We start from the raw sequence: 13,349 nt of genomic DNA, 5'->3' as shown, positions 1-13,349 counted from the left end.
AGGCTGCATACTCGAAGCCCCGTAGTAAACTTAAGGAGGGTATTATACAGCCGCCCGCCATTCAAAATGCAATGATTTAACGGTTCAAACTTTATTGGCAGATGGCCAAATAACCACCAGCAGGAAACTCTGGGTTCTATTTTGTTCACCCTCCAAGTATCATCAGGTGAGAAAGTAAGTTTGTATATGAGGTCATGGAAGTGTCTTCCTTACAAACGTAATTTTTCTCCTTATGCTACTTGGAGAGGGAACATAACACAAACCTGCGAGCCTTGTGTTAGCACAGATTTGGGAGCATGGAAGGATTGTTTTGCCAATAGTAACTGCCCTCCCCTGGTATTGTCCGTAGGTTTGGAGGGAGTTAGATCATTGAATTATCTATATCCAACTCCACTTGACGTGTTTCTTTCCAAAACCATTAAATTATCCTTTCCTGGTTGCTGGTAACTTGTATATACATCGTGCTTACTTTTGCCCTGCGTACAGAAGTCTCGGATGAGCTCTTAGATGCGCCCTATTCACACTGTATTACAATCTCACTAATCTGCTGCTCTCTGCAACTCTTAATTCTGATTGCATTAAGTAGGAATGACAAACTAGCTAAATCTTCCTGTAAATCCGCTCTATTTTTGCCAGATGGCAGATGTTAAGCCCTGGCCAACCTGTGCCCCACTGACGTCCTCCGCCTCCCCTAGTTTAACCTGTCAGCGTTACTACTTAGCTTTAAATTACCAAGGAGAGGAGAGTTAGTCCAATGTAAATAGGACAATCCTGCCTGCTAGTGAATTGATCCCCACATAAAGTTGGTTCAAAATATATTATGTCAGTCTCTACAGTATAACTAGAGTGCACATACATTGAGGCAATTATTCTGTCCAAAATTATAAGCTACTTAAAAGCACTGTGTTGTAAGTGTTGCAATGTAACAGCTGATGGTGAGCCACACTCGGGCTGTAATCACAAACTGCCCATGTGGTCACCGACTGTACAGACTGACAAAATATATTTTGAACCAACTTTATGTAGAGATCAATTCACTAGCAGACAGGATCATCCTATTTACATGGGACTAGTCTACATTTTTTATTTTTTTTTATATACCAAAATTAGGGTTTAAATTTCTCTTCTCCTTTCTAAATGTATTCTTCTTTTCATCATATCTAATCGATTTCTCTTTAAAACATAAGATAAAGTTGAGACTACTTTGTCTTATATATTTTCATATGCTTGACAATTGTGACAAAATGGTGGAGCTTATGGCAAGTTTCATCCTTCCTTAGTTTGACAAAAGAAGTGACGCTTGCGTTAAGTTCCAACCTTTCGTCACAATTGTCATGCGCAGGAAAATTACAGAAGACAAAGTTGTCAGGACTTAGTCTAATGTTTTAAAGAGATATAGATCAGACATATAGAAAAGAAGAACAGATTATGAAAGAGGAAGAAAATAGGAAACAATAGGAGAAAGGTAAGTTTGAGATGACAGAGACACTTTAAGCCCTTAGACTGCTTGGTCGGTCTACCTGTCACTTTTGCCCTGAACCATGACGGTTTTGGTGCATATTTTTCCTCAGCCGTTCAAGTCTACTCCTTATTCTTGCCTTACTAAGTGGTTGTCTGTTTTCTGCAAATATCTGGTTGCTTTTTTTTTGTTGTTAAATTTATATAAATACATTTTATTGTTAATCTGGCAATTTAGGGAAAGCATGTAATACTGTACGCATAATGCAACCATTATGCATACACATAGTATACATTGTAATCATAACACAAGGAGACAGCAAGTCATACCAATCATACCAATGTTCTATAAAACAGTACAACAAGCTATGCACTTTCATTAGTGCATAGATATTTGGCTAGTTTGGGTAGCCACTACAAAGTGTGCTGTTGAACATAAATGAAGATAAAAATTCTGAGAACATTAATTTGCTATAATTTTCACTATTTTGCAACATTTTCTTTCTTAGTGTTTTATAGTTCCTAACAGGAAAGATTGCATAGATAATTATATATGATCAATTGAACAGTCAATAGTCAGGGACCTCATTTTCTCCATCTTAGGAAACCCTAGGTGGCATATATAGTGATAGAAATTATGGAGAGGGGTTACAGTTCAAATTAGTGAGACTGTTTGGGTCACACACTCACATTAATAGCCGTACATCAACCATGTTGGAGAAGCAGGTAGCAGTTCCAAACTTCCACCCGTGAGTGGTCCATATGTACAAGATTGGCATTAAAACAGTAAAATATACGAAACATAACACAAATGTAAAATTAGTTATCTTCCCAGTATAATTCAAGGGATTCCATATTTATGTTGGATGTGTTGATTAGCCGCCAGGATAATATAATATCAACTGTATTTTGGTTGGTATCTGGGCTCCTTTCCGCTTACTAACTCAGGATCCTATTTTTGAGTCACTTTGTTCCTATAATATCATACTGTTACATCTCAATGTTTTTATAGATGACGTTTGGCCACAGTGTTTGCTTCTCATTAAGTTGTTTTTAAATATTTTATTTCTAATCAACAAGACTGTTAAATTTTTCAACGTTATATTTTGTTCTCAATTTGCAAGACTTGTACCATGGACTGAAAAAAATAAATGATTGGGTTACTTCCAGTATTTTAGAATATTGAAAATAATCTATGCAGAGTTGATTATTCTTACATACAGGTTTAGTTTTGTTTTTTTTTAACAAGTATAATTGATGGCCCTCCAAATGCGTTGGGGGTTTAAGTTTTTCCATAGGATCCAGAGACATTGATGTAAATATTTGTGATAGCTTTTATTTCATGTTCTAGGCTTCTTTTCTTATTGTAAATTGCTCAGTAGTTTTGACCCAACTAGGATATGAGCAATCCACTCTTGAATGCATATCGGTTGATGGTCTCAAATGGGTTGTAGTTGTAAATTCAGGAATCCTTTTTCATGTGTATACCAGAATCACAAGGTAGTTTTTAACTTGCAGTTCTCACCTTAAAGTATGTCCTTTTTGCAAATAAAAGGCATTTTCACCCGTGAGTTCCATTGGTTTTGATCATCCTGAAACATGATGAACAAGGTCAGCTCTCTTCAGGAATGGAACTTGGAGGGACATTATCTGGGCCATAAACTGCAACTTGGATGTCCACATTCGGGTCACATTTACCACTGACGCTGTTGATCTGGTTTGCTTTGCCGAGGTTCTTTATGATCCTGATATTGTGTTTGGCTGTCTCCATGCAGCTGTTCTGCAGTAACCATCCGTCAGACTCACTGTCGAGGTCTCCTAAGATCAGGACGTTCTCCATCGAAGTCTGCAGGTATCGTACGCCGGTCAACACTGAAAGCTAAAGATACACACAAGGTATTTTTTTATTTTCTAATAACAGAAATGTATTTTATAAGAGTCAGCATCCACATTTAAAAAGCATCTCCTATAAGCACCAAAACCGCTATAGCTTAGTGAGCAGCGCTACGGAATCTGATGGCGCTATATAAATAATAATATGGTTGTGTATAAACCGTGCCCTGCAGTGTCATTTCTCAGTTTTCTGCCATTCAGAAGTTAAATCACTCTGTTTATGTTTACAGCAGTAAGCAAACAAAAAAAAAATAGCTTTCTGCAGTTTTTCAGGGGAAATAAACAAAAACACAAAACTATATTACTTTTATATCATAGAAATAAAAATAAAAAACTCCAGGCCCATAGGTTGTAATAATGAATCTAATACAGATGTATGTTTTGTTTTTGTACACTTTAAACATCAGGATGTCCGGTATTTATCAATCGCTGGTCTAGAAAGCTCACTGTTGTGTGGGCCTCGTGCTTGGAACAGAATCTTTTGTTCTAAGTTAAGATACGTTTTTCTCGCGAATGTAGAGTATCGTTCATGTTTCCAGGTCATAAGGTTTAACAGACCTACCAGGAAATGCACGAAGGTCTCAAATTTGGCATCAGATTTTAGCTATTCTGTTGCAAATGTAACCTATGTACGAGGCACTGGTGTGCCTATTAAAATAGTTTAGTGAACCAATTCATACCTCAAAAAGCCAGATGAGAAGGACCGTTAGACCAATAGACTGCATGAGTTGGTCGTAATACTCAAGTAGTGCCTCCCTGCAGCCCCGAATCCAGATGTTGAGTTCTTCTGTTAGATAGTCGTAGTTGTAGTGGGCAGAGTTGTTAGTGATTTGATACTGGATACAAGGACGAGGAGAGCTGGGATTGCAACAGCTGAAGGGGACCCCATCCAGTAAGAACTTCCCATCCACGTTGCTTTTAAAACGGCTGTAGAATGAGAAGAAACCATGAAAAACACTCCTCGGCATAAACAAATGTTTACATTATCAGATGGCATGCTTAATCGAGGTAGAATTGTCCAGTTGTATATTGTTACGTTTTAGATGTTTTTCATGCCTCCGTTTCAAAAGTGATCTAATAAACATGATATACGACACACCAACTGTGCAAAATGTCCCAACCTCCTGACAGAGTGACATCGTGAGCTAAACAGTTTAAGTAATGAGTGTCTTTCACAACCTTATAAGTTCTAAATTCTTGGGCACCAGGAAATGCAGGTGGATTTTTCGCCACAGTCACCTCCAAACCAGATTATCAAGGCATAAACAAGGCACCAATTTTAGGCAAGATTAAATGTCATTGTTGATTTGTACACCCTGACAAATCTGGACGGTATCTCATAATTCTCTCCTTTGGGGGGCCCACACAGGGTTTAGTGAATGGAACCAATTCAGTCCCCTTCTGAACTTATGCTTTCTTGAAATTTTTTTTTTTCGCAAAGTAGACTTTGCTCACTATTTGAAAATGTAAAAATGGCACACAAAAAAAGAAAACGCAACAGATTTGTTTGTGATGTTTGCATTAAGGGACATACCTATTTATCACCAAAGTATTTAACTTCCATACTCCTGGTTAATAGGAGCATAAATACACAAAATCTAACAAGAAAAATGAGCCACAAGATTACTGCCTTATTTGTGTGGTAGAAATTACCCCATTATAGCTACCTTTCGGATAAGAATGTTGGCCAAGAGCACTCAGCCAGTGAAGACCCCTCTGTGTGCAGAAATATCCACACAATTGACATTAGCCAGCTTTGCTGACGATGCTGCCAGAGGTGCCAGTGGTCATGCAGCATAGACAGACTCTAAGCCCCATGACCACTACAAAACACTGAAGTGGTTATGGTGCTTGGAGTAAATCTTTTTTCAAGCTTATTTTTTTGAGGCTTTGCCATAATGCTTTTTATTTTTAGCTCATGGAACTGGGTTAAAACAAAAACATAAAAATACACATGCAACTATTAGCTGCAGCGAATGGTAATCATTAGAATTCACGATTGAGTGCTGGGTTGTATATGCATTAACGAATGTTATGATTAAGGAATTAAAAGTGAATAAGAATAATAATTTTATTGTCTTTCTGAATTAGTAGTGAAGTGCTGACTTACACAGCGAGTTCGGATTCTTCACAGTTTCATTACCTAATTAAATCTGTAAAATAAAGAAATATTTTGAACACCTTCTGAACATATTTTATATATGTTTTAATTGTATACGCTTTATTTTATCTTAAAGAAGCAGTCGGTCTAAAATATGTTTTTACCATATAGTTGGTGGATTTGCACCAATATCATTTTTGAAGACCTCGTAGGTGATAACATTAGTGTAATATGCGTCACATTAAGGCTTGGATATTGTACATCCAAAATTACTTACTCAATGATTTCCTTGGAACTCATATCCAAGTAACGAACGGAAACCCATTGGATCTCGAACCAGTCCCTGTAACCATTGTTCCCACAACACTGGAATTCGATCTGTAGCATGTCAACGGTCGATTTCAAGAAACAGCGCCCGGGGATGTCCGTATCCTTGTAAAACTTCAGTGCGTCCTTAAGCCCCCGGTACAAGGCAGACTCCAGCTCGTGCCGCATCGTGTAGCACATAATAGCTCCCGCAAAAACGCAGAAAGTAAAAAAGAACGTGCAGATGATGTATGGCAACATGAAAAGCTTCCACCTGGAAAACTTGTTGGCATCCGAGCAGTCGTAGCAGATCTTTCCCCCAAAAAAGTTAATGACGCAGGCGATGATGCCCACCGCGATGAGCATGTTGGGAACCGTGTGGATATCGCCACTTATCATCAGTTCACTACGCTTCCGGATCTCTATTTTTAGAAAGAGACCAAGACTGAAAATAATGAGTCCGGTTATTACAGAGATCCAGTTGAGGATCCATAGCACCTGAGCCAGCCTCCCTCTTCTGGTTTTGGTGAATTTTACTTTAAGGACCGCCATTGTGAGTTCGGGAGATGAGGACAGCAGAGCCTTGACTATGGAAAGCAAAGAAAACACAATTTATTAATTCACTGACAAAATAAACTAGACAATAATGCATTGCACAAGATCACATTGCATAAAAAAAACATGAGAGAATATATAACCACACCAGTACATCAAGTGACATAAACTGGCAGCATGGGCAGAGGATAAAATAAAATTAGATCCAGGAAAACCCCAGTCTTACTATTGATAGAAAACCAAATGAACCCTGTGCAAATAACAACAGCCAAGAAACACAAAAAATTTATTACGCAAAAAAAAAACTTTAACTCTCTAATATCCTAAAGAATAAAGTTTGAAACCATAGAGTAGTATTATCAAACACTGCACGTATCTGAGTGTTGAAGTCGTTCACTCACAGGCAGAACTCCCATCCCATATCCTTGGAGTGTCCAGTGATAAATCAGTAAAGTTTGTGTGCAGAGTATAGCTGTGTATTATCTAATAATAATAATAATTTGATCACCCTCTGTACCTGCAACTACAGATTTAGGAGCTCATTCAACTGGGTTTTTTAATGTAATTTTTTTTTTATTTCGCAAGGTGTATTAGATTTTCAATATATTTACAGACCAAGTTTGACACTATGCCGAGTGATTATAGCTAGTGTTACACAATGCCGAACACTACAGTCAAAGGTTCACGAACTGTTGAGAGTCGCACAATGCAGAGCACTATAACAGGGTTATTTACTAACCTGAGAATTGTCAGGCATTCACAGTGAATTACAAATTGTAGATGAATATCTGAGTATTAGATTGTTCAACGGGTATAAATAAGTGATAACATTAGAGACAACAGTTTGAAGTCATTGAGAGACACAGGTCCCTCGAACTTGGCAAGACATTGTTAATAACAGAACAGAACGTTTATAATAGAGTCAGATTATGCAGTTAAATACCATGCAGAGTCAATGTAAGATTCAATCAGTGTCTCATTAATATTAGGAGAATAATAAGGTGGGGTACATTCCTATTTGGTGATGATGTTGGTATTGGAGGATCTGGGATTACAATGTCACCATGGGGAAAATTGGGCTGGGGGGTGGGAGCAGATCTACAGAAAATGGTAAAAGAGAGAGAGAACAAGAATTGCAAGTTTTAGAAAACTGGAAGTATAGCTAAGTTGGAGATTTTTTTTTGATTCCACTACTTTGGTTCTTTAAATAGGAAGTTAACTTCTAATTTGTGACCGTTCTAATATTAGTAAATATTAGCACAAGCTTCACACATTGCTGTGTTCACACTGCGATTTAAACATTGCTCCAAACTCAGTCATAGCTAATGCTTTGTTTTGGCGTAGATTACGGTTCTGGAGGTCCCATGTTACTGTGTACCTGCACATTACTGCTTTATAAAAATTACTGCTGCTTCAAGTTGACGTCAGAGGAAAAAGCTGTACTTCTCAACATATTAACCCTTTTGTAATCTGTAAGGATTACCAGGTACCCTGTATTTCCCGAAAACACACATTTTCAGTTAAATCACAGTGTATAATCTGGAATACAGCTCCTGGAAATATTTCATATATATATATATATATATATATATATATATATATATATATATAATAATTTAAGCTTATTCTACAGAGTTGCACATTATACCTTCTTATTATAATGGAGGGCTCTAAACACCCTCTACCACTACAGCTTTTTGTAGAAGTTGTGTGCACAGAGTCTTGAATAAAAGGCAAAATGTAGCACGAGCCTGGTATATTCATAGATACCTTGAAATGCAAACATGTACTCCTAGACCTCTACAATGGAAGCCTGATGTATACACTGATACAATTCAATGGAAGCCTGATGTATACACTGATACAATTCAATGGAAGACTGATGTATACTCTGATACAATTCAATGGAAGCCTGATGTATACACTGATACAATTCAATGGAAGCCTGATGTATACTCTGATACAATTCAATGGAAGCCTGATGTATACACTGATACAATTCAATGGAAGCCTGATGTATACTCTGATACAATTCAATGGAAGCCTGATGTATACTCTGATACAATTCAATGGAAGCCTGATGTATACTCTGATACAATTCAATGGAAGCCTGATGTATACTCTGATACAATTCAATGGAAGACTGATGTATACTCTGATACAATTCAATGGAAGCCTGATGTATACTCTGATACAATTCAATGGAAGCCTGATGTATACTCTGATACAATTCAATGGAAGCCTGATGTATACTCTGATACAATTCAATGGAAGCCTGATGTATACTCTGATACAATTCAATGGAAGACTGATGTATACTCTGATACAATTCAATGGAAGCCTGATGTATACTCTGATACAATTCAATGGAAGCCTGATGTATACTCTGATACAATTCAATGGAAGCCTGATGTATACTCTGATACAATTCAATGGAAGCCTGATGTATACTCTGATACAATTCAATGGAAGCCTGATGTATACTCTGATACAATTCAATGGAAGCCTGGTGTATACTCTGATACAATTCAATGGAAGCCTTATGTATACACTGATACAATTCAATGGAAGCCTGATGTATACACTGATACAATTCAATGGAAGCCTGATGTATACTCTGATACAATTCAATGGAAGCCTGATGTATACACTGATACAATTCAATGGAAGCCTGATGTATACCCTGATACAATTCAATGGAAGCCTGATGTATACTCTGATACAATTCAATGGAAGCCTGATGTATACACTGATACAATTCAATGGAAGCATGATGTATACTCTGATACAATTCAATGGAAGCCTGGTGTATACTCTGATACAATTCAATGGAAGCCTGATGTATACTCTGATACAATTCAATGGAAGCCTGATGTATACTCTGATACAATTCAATGGAAGCCTGATGTATACTCTGATACAATTCAATGGAAGCCTGATGTATACTCTGATACAATTCAATGGAAGCCTGATGTATACTCTGATACAATTCAATGGAAGACTGATGTATACTCTGATACAATTCAATGGAAGCCTGATGTATACTCTGATACAATTCAATGGAAGCCTGATGTATACTCTGATACAATTCAATGGAAGCCTGATGTATACTCTGATACAATTCAATGGAAGCCTGATGTATACTCTGATACAATTCAATGGAAGACTGATGTATACTCTGATACAATTCAATGGAAGCCTGATGTATACTCTGATACAATTCAATGGAAGCCTGATGTATACTCTGATACAATTCAATGGAAGCCTGATGTATACTCTGATACAATTCAATGGAAGCCTGATGTATACTCTGATACAATTCAATGGAAGACTGATGTATACTCTGATACAATTCAATGGAAGCCTGATGTATACTCTGATACAATTCAATGGAAGCCTGATGTATACTCTGATACAATTCAATGGAAGCCTGATGTATACTCTGATACAATTCAATGGAAGCCTGATGTATACTCTGATACAATTCAATGGAAGCCTGGTGTATACTCTGATACAATTCAATGGAAGCCTTATGTATACACTGATACAATTCAATGGAAGCCTGATGTATACACTGATACAATTCAATGGAAGCCTGATGTATACTCTGATACAATTCAATGGAAGCCTGATGTATACACTGATACAATTCAATGGAAGCCTGATGTATACCCTGATACAATTCAATGGAAGCCTGATGTATACTCTGATACAATTCAATGGAAGCCTGATGTATACACTGATACAATTCAATGGAAGCCTGATGTATACTCTGATACAATTCAATGGAAGCCTGGTGTATACTCTGATACAATTCAATGGAAGCCTGATGTATACTCTGATACAATTCAATGGAAGCCTGATGTATACTCTGATACAATTCAATGGAAGCCTGATGTATACTCTGATACAATTCAATGGAAGCCTGATGTATACTCTGATACAATTCAATGGAAGCCTGGCATATTCCCAGTAACCCCATATTGAAGGCCTGGCGTGGTCATTTATACCCTGTAGTCAAGGAAGGACTGCCAACTTTTGGTCTGATTGGCAAGTAGAAACAAATTATGTTTTTTTGTGCGTGCACAAAATGTGTAGCTCTCTATATGGATGGCCTTGCTCATTGTTCATGCGGTTTTATCAGATTAAAGCTGCTTTAATTTCAAGTTATGACCTCCGTTAGTATGACCTGCAGGGCATGAGGAAGCATTTACAGAGATCTGTAAACGGGTAATAAATGCGGACTTTGTTTAAGGTGCCTCCAATGCCATCAATAAGAACTTGGCATGTTTGGAATGTTATTCGAACTATGCCGTCTCATGCATAGTCATAGTCCGGTAACCTGGTCAACCCCAGATGCTGCAGTTTAAATGGAGATATTTTATTGTGTTGGTCCCGGTCTGAGGAAGATTGAGATTGCAGGCTGTCATCCTACGCACAAAAAGTTTTGCACAAAATCTACCTGTTACCTTACTCCTGCAGAACTGTGCCAACAGACATTCCAGTATATCGCCTGGTCTTTTAATCTGCTGAAGAATTGTCTGAGGCTACTGCCAACAACTCCTGTATGCCCAGGTGCCCAGGGAAAATGACCCCATCAGGTCATTTGTCAGCCATGTCTGCAATGGAAGCCTGGGGTATTCATACATTACATACAATGGAATCCTGATGAAGATCAGGTTGGGTAAAATTAATGGATGCTTTATGCAGGACAAAAAAGTCAAGTACTATGCCACTAGTCAGGGTTTAAAAGTTGTTTGCCACTGCAAGTCTGGAGGATTCATGTTACACTCACTAGGGTAGAATCTCTACTCGGCAGGGCTACATTTTCACTTGCCAATGGATAGTGGCGAGTGTAAATTTTACGTTATCATTCTCTTACTTAACCCCCTAAGGACCAAACTTCTGGAATAAAAAGGAATCATGACCTTAAGGGGTTAAACAGCTGTATGTTTTAAAGTTGTCATGATTTCGAACATTAATTTGACTTAGATTTTTCAATTGTTTATGACATCTTTACTCCCACGGTTGAAATAATACTTTAAAAAAAGCGTGAAAACCTACCTGCGGCAATGGGTGGTCCTGCTCTGCGTTTTCAAGTAATCCACTGAAACATGTCTTAGAGATGGATATTAAACAAAATGTTCCCCGTTCATTGTACGGAATCCTTGCTGAAAGGGCTCTGGTTTTACAGAACGAGACAATGCAAGAGATTTGTAGAATGAACAGCCCGAGATGCTGGTTTCTGTAATCCTTTCTGGGCTAATTATGTCTTGCAGATTTAATAGTCCCTCTGATGGCAGATGTAGCAAAGCACCTTAGTAAATGGGATGTAAGCCTTTCTGTAGTGTAAATAGGAGATCTGTAGCTGACAGAGAACTTGCATTGTTGCTGCCGCACACCATAGAACCGTGTGTTATAATGCTTTGTAAAGTGATATTTTGTGTAATAGATTATGTGCTATCTCCTCTTCACGAATATCAGACGGGGTAACAGTGTTGACATGTACAATCATTATGTACTTGTGTTTGCCATTCTTAACTGTATCAGATTATTTTTATTTTGGGTGTCCACAAGAGTATCACTTTATTAGGCACATAGGCAATAAATATGCCAGATTCGTATAGATTTTAATTTATTTAAAGGGACACTATAGTCACCTGAACAACTTTAGCTTAATGAAGCAGTTTTGATGTATAGAACATGCCCCTGCAGTCTCACTGCTCAATCCTCTGCCATTTAGGAGTTAAATCCCTTTGTTTATGAACCCTAGTCACACCTCCCTGCATGTGACTTGCACAGCCTTCCATAAGCACTTCCTGTAAAGAGAGCCCTATTTAGGCTTTCTTTATTGCAAGTTCTGTTTAATTAAGATTTTCTTATCCCCTGCTATGTTAATAGCTTGCTAGGCCCTGCAGGAGCCTCCTGTATTTGATTAAAGTTCAATTTAATCAAATACAGGAGGCACTTGGTTTTCTCACTAGGCACTTGGTTTCTGCCTCTTTAGGTTGGTCGATGCACCTCACTTTTACTCCTCTTCGTATCAAGTGTAGAAGGAGATAGGCTGCTTCGGCCCCCACCAGCGCCGCCTGGATGAATGTAGGTAGGCCGCAGAACAACATGAGCTTACACACCAACCAGGGGCGAGAAACTGCCGAGATCAGGTATGCTGAGCCCGCAAGCTGTATCTTTGCACTGGTAATTTAAGGACTAGGATTTGTGCATAAAAAGTCTAGTATTTCAGTCAAATTTTGTTTCTCCATGAAGCTCAAGCAATGTGCGACCTTTCAATATGGCAGCCAGGCCATACTCCCTCGGAAAGGTACATTTAGATGGCTTCGTGCATCCAGATATAATTAATCAAGAAAACGGTACTCCGTTTATCGAACTTCATATAATGAAAAGGCATTGAGGTGCGCTGGGCAATCCACACGCACAGCGTCATCACACACAACACACAGTGTTTAGTGAGTGCAGGTAACAAGCACTGCACAGTCAGCTTCGAAATTACTCAAGTCTTTGCCACCAGGTTACCTAGACACTTATCTGAGTCACGGTGGGGGAGAGCATGTAGTGGTCATGTTGCTCTGAACCTGCCAGTAGTGCAGACCACATGCTCCACCAAGGAACAAACACCTGGAAACTAGAGTATTACATGCACCCCCACTGGATCACTGGGTTGCCCTGAAAAGGTAAGAATGGGGTTGGCAATAAAAAATATTTAGAAGAAATAACTGAAATTAATGGGGAGGATGTTGAGGGTGTTGATTTGAATGTTCTCCAGAAGGAAATGCAGTATCCCAGTAAATTCTCCAAGCAATCAGACGTATACCCAAACATCAGCCTAAACTAGATGAAGGGTACAACAGGAAAGAATTTCTTCAGGCCAACTGACCGGTTTATATGCAAGTCCCCATGCAAGGGGTTTACCGTGACATATTCCAGGGGCATTCCCCACTGGACCTGAGAGGGGACTATGGCAAAATGCACACTGTACTTACATTGGCTCTCAGGTCCAGGACACTCCTACACAAAA

At 38.4% G+C, this 13,349-nt stretch overlaps 1 protein-coding gene across 1 annotated transcript; it reads right to left on the bottom strand.

The window, feature by feature from the left end:
• Nucleotides 1–2,509: 2,509 nt before the first annotated feature.
• Nucleotides 2,510–11,553, bottom strand: LOC134583499 (photoreceptor outer segment membrane glycoprotein 2-like). The gene is made up of 4 exons (XM_063440435.1): nt 11,378–11,553; nt 5,730–6,345; nt 4,032–4,278; nt 2,510–3,337 (listed from the first exon to the last, which is right to left on the bottom strand). The coding sequence occupies exons 2-4, from the start codon at nt 6,308–6,310 to the stop codon at nt 3,071–3,073; spliced, it is 1,095 nt and encodes a 364-aa protein (XP_063296505.1). The 5' UTR covers nt 6,311–6,345; nt 11,378–11,553; the 3' UTR covers nt 2,510–3,070.
• Nucleotides 11,554–13,349: the final 1,796 nt, after the last annotated feature.

This window comes from Pelobates fuscus, chromosome 13, assembly GCF_036172605.1.
Source record: "Pelobates fuscus isolate aPelFus1 chromosome 13, aPelFus1.pri, whole genome shotgun sequence".
NCBI lineage: Eukaryota > Metazoa > Chordata > Amphibia > Anura > Pelobatidae > Pelobates > Pelobates fuscus.
This window is presented reverse-complemented; position numbering and strand designations above follow the sequence as displayed.